General features: G+C 40.3%; 1 protein-coding gene across 1 annotated transcript; it reads right to left on the bottom strand.

Annotated features, from left to right (window-relative positions):
- Nucleotides 1–3,404: 3,404 nt before the first annotated feature.
- On the bottom strand, nt 3,405–4,049 carry LOC149149643 (uncharacterized). The gene has a single exon (XM_089442545.1). It carries the CDS (start codon nt 4,047–4,049, stop codon nt 3,405–3,407), a length of 645 nt encoding a protein of 214 aa, XP_089298671.1.
- Nucleotides 4,050–7,780: the final 3,731 nt, after the last annotated feature.

Genomic DNA, 7,780 nt, shown 5'->3' with positions numbered 1-7,780 from the left:
AGGCTTTCTCGAACAGCTTGTGTATCATGGTACCAGTGGAGGAGATAGGTTTGTCCAGACATCGTGCTCTTTGCCCACGGAAGTATTTTTTCCAGAGCGCAATCTGAGCCCAGCCTGGGTTTGGGGCAATTATCCTCCATAACAGCTTTGCGCCCAATGCTATATTTTGATTGCTAATATTCTTAAAATGCAACCCGCCTTCCATTCTGGGCAAGGAGATTGTATCCCAGCTTATTAACGGAATTCTCTTCTCATTAGCCTTGCCACCTTTCCAAAAAAAGTTTCTGATATATTCCTCCATTTTCCTCGTGATGCCAATGGGAGCCATCATCACTGCAGCCTGGTAAATGGGAAGGCTATTCAGAACAACCTTTATAAGCACTGACTTGCCTGCTAAATTGAGCCAGTTGAATCCCCATGAACGAATTTTAGATTTGAATTTTTCCATCAGAGGCAGCCAATCTCTGCTGAGGGCTCTTTTTTGGAAGACCGGGAGGCCCAGATACTTGAAGGATGACCAAGTGAGAGAAGCTGCAAAATCAAGACAGTTTGATATGGCTTGGACCGATCTGATCGTTGCATTCCAGCAGTAAATATGGCATTTGCCTTTGTTGAGGCTGCTTCCTGAGTCTTTGCAGTAGGCATCCAGCACTTCTTTGAATCTTATAGCCAAGGGCAAGGTGGCAGCACCCAGCAGGAGAGTGTCATCTGCAAACAGTGCATGGTTTATGCTATTAACACCTCTTGCTATGTTTAGGCCCATTATTTCTTGGTCAGTCTGCTTTTTATTCAAGAGGAAGCTGAGGACAGAGGCTTGGAGCATAAAGAGCAAGGGGGATAGGGGACACCCTTTCCTCAACCCTCTAGAAGCTTTGAAGAATTCAGTGGCTCTCCCATTCACCAAGGGGGCGATCCATGGCTCACTCATGCATGCCTTGATCCAACTGATGAATTTGGCCCCAAATCCAAACTTATGCAGTACATCAAACAGGAATCTGTGTCTCACCCCGTCAAAGGCACTCTCCAGATCTAATTTGACCACCATTCCTTTCTCTTTCCGGGTCAAGCTTGAGTGAATCGCCTCTTGGACCAGGATATAATTAGCCACTATCTGTCTTCCTTGGATGAAACCTCCCTGGTTCTCTAGAATAATGGAAGGAAGGATAGTTTTCAACCTGTTGGCAATCACTTTTGTTATCAGTTTGTAGCCAATGTTACAAAGGGAGATGGGGTGGAACCTGGAGAAAGTATTGGCACCTTTTTCCTTAGGGATAAGGTCCAGGAAACCCGAATTGGTACTGCCCCCTAATTTCTGACAAGCTTGGGATTTCCGGATCATTCTGCACAAATCTTTTTCCACAATCTGCCAAAAATTCTGCAGGAATCTAGCAGTGAATCCATTTGGGCCCGAGGCCTTGTCCGGTTCCAAGGCAAACAGAGCGATTTTGATCTCTTCGTTGGTGACTTCTGCTTCCAAGGACTGATTCTTTCTAGTTGATATCAGAGTGGGCACCTCATTGATTAAGAAGGAAGTCTGCCCCAGGGTCTCTTTCTCACTGTACAGATTTTTGAAGTGAAGGAAGGCAGCCTTTTTTATGCTTTGCAGATCTCTATGAGTGATATTCTCTGCCTTAATTTCTGAGATGGAGTTGAAGTTTTTCCATGCTTGAGCTTGCTTGTGGAAGAAGGCAAAGTTTCTATCCCCTACCTTGAGCCAAAGCCTCTGAGATTTGACCCTCCAGTACTCTTCCTCAGCCGAGCTTGCTTTGAGAAGTTTTTGCTGAATCTCTGCCTCCTTATCAAGGATTTCTTTTGTGATCACTTCCTTTTCCGATTTCAAGTGATGATTCTCAAGGCTTTCTTGAATCTTTTTCCTTTCCATTGCTGGGTTAGGAAGGGATTTTGCCCAGATTTTTAAGGCTGCTTTCATTCTCCTAAGCTTTTCTTCCCAAACGAAGAAGGCTGAGCCGTTAACAAGATGCTTCCAAGTGTCTTTTACTAATTGCATAAAGGATTGTTCCTTGACCCAAAGGGGACTGAATTTAAAAGGGATGGGGCCTTGATCCATGTGGGCCACCAGATCAAGTTTGATGGGTCTATGATCAGAAACACTGCAAGGGAGAATATGCATTCTAGATTCTAAACCAAGAAGAAGAAAGGAACTTTGAACAAGAAATCTGTCTAACCTTGCAACTATGTGTCTCGGGCCGAGCCTTTTATTGGTCCAAGTGTACTTGCTGGCTGAAGGCTTGATGTCGATCATATCCCAATCCTGGAGCAGATCCTCCACCGATTCACGCGCCAGATCCCTTACTATGCTTCCTCCACGTTTTTCCGCTAGAGATAAAGTGAGGTTTAGATCTCCAGCAATGATGATATTTGCTAAATCTTCAGATTCTGCCAGTCCTCTGATGGAATCCCAACAGATCTTTTTCTCTCCTGCGCTGACTGGAACATACACATTAAAGAGGCAGAGGGTCTCCACTGAGTCTGCATGTTTCAACTTAGTGTATAGCCAATGTGGGTTGGCGACCTGTTTAACCTTTGAGAATTTGTTTGCATTCCAGAGAGTGCCCAGGCCTCCTGAGGCCCCCCTGGCTGAGACTGCTTGTCCTTCACTTCTTTTCCATAAGTTTTTTCTGATATGGAGGAAGACCTTATCCTCCATTTTGGTCTCTTGGATTAGGAGTATGTCGAGAGAGTCGGATCTTATCAGAATTTTGACGGCTCCTTCTTTTCTTTTACTTCCCATACCCCTACAATTCCAGGAGACGATCTTCATCACTTACTTTTGGAGTGGGGAGCTCCTTTAGAGCTCTGGAGCTGATTTCTGGTCATCTTCGGGGTTTTAGCCAACAGTTTCTCAAGGGTAGGCTGACTTCCTTGCAATTTGTCCTTGTAAGTCTCCTGCTCCCTTTTTTCGTGGGCAGTTTTTCGGCCTCTCAGTGATCTTCTGGCCGAGGATTGCGAGCCTACTATTTCACCTTCTTCTTCTGAGTCCTCCGAGCTTTGCACTTCCTCAGCCTCTTCTGAGGGTATCTCTTCCATTTTGTCTGCATTGTTTTCGACTTGCTTTGACTCCAGGGGGGGCTCTTTGATAGGCGATCCTTCATTCTGTATCTCTATACCTTGAGTGTCCTCTGTTGCTGAGCTTAGCTGGATGTATTTGTTTCCTTGATCTTCCATGTGAGGAGTATGAAACCCAGGGCCTGTCTGGGGAGCCTTGGTATTATTGTTTCCATTTCTTGGGGCTTTGCTTTTGGATATTTTGACCTGCGTCCATCCTTCCCCCTTTATTTTCTCTGCTTCACTGTTTTTGGACAGTCTCTAGCAAAATGGTCGTAGACCTGGCACTTCGTGCACTTGAACGGAAGTTGTTCATAGTCCAGTTTTTGAATATGCGACTAGCTTCCAACTCTAATCTTTATTGCTTCAGGCAGACCAACCTCGAGGTCCACTTCGACGCAGATTCTAGCACAGTCAAATTGATCTCTGCTGTTGGCGCAGTCAATGAATTTTCCTAGAGTATTTCCAATGTGTTTGAGGGATTCCCAGTTCCAGCAGTGCATTGGCAGATTGGGCAGACGAACCCACACAGGAACAGCTGAGGGGACGTCGACTGATGGATCAAAGTCGGGCGTCCACTTGTTGAGATACAGACCTTGAGGGCCCATGAAATAGGGACCATTGCGGAATATCAGCTCCTTATCTTCTTTTTCAGCAAACTCGAACAGGAAGAAACCCTTCCCCAGGAAATACGAGGTGACTCTATTTTTAATGAGCGGCGCCCAGTTCCTTGCTACCCAGCTCTCCGTGGTTTTGGGGGAGGGCCAGAGTCCGGTGAACTGCCCAACCAAGGCTCGCTCTGCTAATGAAAGGGCGACCTGGATCGGCTTCTCAGGGGGAAGCGAGATCTCAGGGATGTCTTCCAGACGCTTTACAAATTTCGCGGCCTCGGTCGATTTCTTCTTTGGAAGAGAGTTCAACAGGTTGACAAAAGCCTCGACTTCAGAAGAAGGGGGCGAGGGGGACCCCGATGAGGCAGCCATAGCTCGATCTGATCGAGCTCACCCAGAACCTGCGATCATATCCCCCAGATCCGCTCAGGAGGAGCCTCAGAAAAAAGTCCGATCCACCGAATTGAGAGCTCGCAGAATCACAGAGGAGGGAGGCCTTCCAAGACAGCCTCAGGGCCGAGACTGGTCGCCGGGATGACCACCGGGCAGACCCGCGACGGATCAGGATCAGGCCGCGCAGGGTTTGGAAAGGCCGAGGAGGGCCGAGCTGGGCCGAGGAGCAGCGATCGCGCTGATCACTCCGAGCTTGGACGGCGGCAAAAACCCAGCTTCACAACATTCATCGAATACCAAAGTCAATAGTTAGTCTCGAGTTTTATTAATCTTAAATGACCTAATTTTTTAAATTTCCATGGATTTAGTATTTTTTAAAGGTAAAGGTTAGTAAATTTTTGGAAGGATTACAAGACCATATTGGAAGACAATATTTTACAATGGTGAAGATATTATTGAGGGTGTTATTTCACAAAATTGAAGGCACCTCTGAGAAGCACCATATTAGATATGTTGTTGTTGGAATTATGACACCAAGGTATTCAACAAACAATGTCTAACACACAATTTGAAGAAGAAATACATATGAGGGTATGCACACTTAGTGTAAATAAATTCCGACAAAAAACTTAGACTAAAACACCACATATTCATAATTTAGCCTAGACTTGTCTCCCTTTCTATCAAGATACACAATCAAATTTCTTCCTTAATTTCTCTCATAGATTTGCCAACAATGAAAATAATTAGTTATAGATGATCATTAACTACTTGCTACTACATAGTAAGGTGGAAATTATATGCACAATGATTTTTTAAAACAATAAACAAAATGAAACCCAATGCCAAGAACTAAAGATGCAAATACTAATCATACCCAAATTCCATTCACTATCCAATTTTCAACAAATTTCCCATTCTAATAACAAAACTCACGCAACAATAAAATTCATGGGAATGAATGATGAAATATGAAACCAATTAACTAAAAGCATGATGCATTCATTTCATTTACTAATTTACATCCCACATTTACTTCTTAATATTTATTACATCTATAATAGATTTCTTATGCCCAATTTGCAAACATTCATTCCAAATCCAAGTACACTCAAATTACTACTCAATAAAGCACAACAAAAATAAATGACATGTATAGGAAAATAACACTCATATTTTCTTTGAAATTTGGCTACCAACTTGCTGCAAATAAACAATTATTGCCCAACTATAGACATCTATTGTAAATGTCATTCCCAAGTCAATATATCAAACCAACAAGGTGAAGAAATATGAATTGTCTCTATTCTCACACAACACAATTTGACAGTACTTAGAATATAACAATGCAAAACATCTGCGAATTGGGGTTATCTCAGGTTGTTGGGTAGAGCAATTATTATCCTCCCTACCGAGGTTCAAATCATTACTAGTGATGTGTCACTTTGATGCCTTTATGAATATTGTTGTAATGACTCAGAGCTTGAGAAAAGCACTCTTAAGTATAATTGTGGGTTGGTCTGGTACCAACAATCTCACTCTTTCCTTTAGGCTGAGAGGAAGGTTGATTTCCTTCCTCGAAAGAAAAAAAAAATTGCCAAAAAATTGCATCACCTTCTCTAAATGAGAACTTCTCCAAGGATTACAATCCAACCTTTTTTGACCTGCAAATTCTCCCACTTAGCAAAACATAACGCTAGAAAACGAATTTCGCTTCTCTACAACACAATTCCTTTGACATGTTCCCACACATCTAAGCTAGCTATGGATGAGAAGTCACTAAACAAGGCATAGGAATTTGGTCCACAAGAGACTAATTTTCCATACCAACACAACTAGAATGAATTTAGAATGCATGCAAGGGGGCAATCACTAAAATTCATTGGAATTAAACAAGCATGGATGAATGGAATTTACAACATCCAAATGGTCTAGCTAAAAAATAAGATCACATTCATACACACAACATACACATTTTTCCATATCCTAGAATATAATTCAAATGTAAATTCATAAATAAACACAGAATGCTTATCCTTTAATAAGAGATAGTCCAATAAACTAGCTACATACTATAGAAATTCCCACTGTAGATCAACAAATTATGCAATAGACTAAAGCAAAATACAAGATCTACTTCTACAACAAACTTTGCGAAATCTTAATCAATTTGAGCACAATCAATTGAGAACACATATAACTGAGAATGAGAAATCAATCACACATAACACAGAAGAAATAACCCGGGGAAAGACTCAGCCTAAAACCCGAATCTCTGTATTATCATACAGGTGGAAATATGTTCGAGTTACAAAAAGAATCAGCTCCCAAGCTATCCTGCTCACTCTGCAATCAAACAATGCTACTCATAAACAGTTAAAGGCTTCTCTAAACCTTCTCCTCTGCCATCCAAGCCTCCTATTTCCTTGCGCTGTTTTTCCTAGGGTCCAGTGCTTCCACTTGTGTGAATTCCCACCTCACACTGCTCACTTGGCTCAGAAATAACTGCACAAATCTGAAGGAGATAATTCCTTCTGCATAGATGAGTTTCCTATATAGGAAAATTCCTCCAACTGATAATACACTGTCCCTTCCTCTAATCTCAACTGGGTCTCTGTCTGAACTGACATGCATGATTTATTTATGAGAGAATATTCAGTTATCTAAAGTGCAGCAGTTACATGCATGCAAGCATTAACTACCTGAACTTACAATTAATTCAACAAACTATTTGAATTAATTTAACTGGACTTGACTCAGTTAACTGAGCCAACTAATTACAACTCAATATTACAACTCATCCTTATCTCTTTAACTGATGGATAAATTCCTCAATCAATGGAGAAATTGTTGCATGTCCCCACATAGACTTCATGTTTGATTTTCTACAACTAATTAACTCAAGATGAATTAATTAATATTTAATCAAACAACTGCTAAGAACAAATTCGAATTTTTACTTCTCTATTTTAGTTCAGGAACTAACTAAAATAGGAATCTATCCCGAAATACTATTTATAGCAATGTTATTTTTAGCATTTCCATTTTTCATTCCTTGTTGCTATGTCCAACACTGGTACCCGAACTGCTAGTTATAGCAGTGCTATTTTTAGCACTTCTAATTTTAGCATTTCTTGTTGCTATTTTCAACACATACAAGTAATTTTTTGCCCAACTTATGGACATCCGATGTAGATGCCACCAAGGAAAAGGAACCAACCTATAGACTCTTAACTCACTCAACCTAACCCATTTTCCCTTAGGCTCAACCAATTTGCTCATTGCGCAGAAAGACGATCTACAACACAATATAAGGCAAATGTGTAGAGGTTAGATGTTAGACATTAGATGTAAATATTTCTTATTAATTTTTTTTTTATTAATAAAATTATGAACATTTTTTTAGATAAAAGAAAATCATGATATACATATCATATTAAAATATATAACATATAAATAATAGTTTAAATTAACATCCATTTTACCATATAAATTAAAATAATGATTCCATAACCATATTTAAATTTAATTAATAAAAATATTAAAATTTAATATGTACAATAAAGTAAGATTCTTAACCATGAATATTCGCCCCATTTTACTATGAATATTATTAACTTCTAAATAAACTTTCTTTTAATACTATAGGCCAATATCACATACCAAAAACCAGAACAATATATATATATATATATATATATATATATATA

Source organism: Pinus tabuliformis, chromosome 9 (assembly GCF_031772625.1).
Source record: "Pinus tabuliformis cultivar Carrire ecotype Pingquan chromosome 9, CPIR1, whole genome shotgun sequence".
In the NCBI taxonomy this organism is placed as follows: Eukaryota; Viridiplantae; Streptophyta; class Pinopsida; order Pinales; family Pinaceae; genus Pinus; species Pinus tabuliformis.
Note: the sequence above shows the minus strand (reverse complement) of the source record. Positions and strands in the feature narration are given on the sequence as shown.

Bases quoted from the DNA above. Each gene is read 5' to 3' on its own strand.
- LOC149149643 (XM_089442545.1), bottom strand. From the start codon at position 4,049: ATGGCTGCCTCATCGGGGTCCCCCTCGCCCCCTTCTTCTGAAGTCGAG.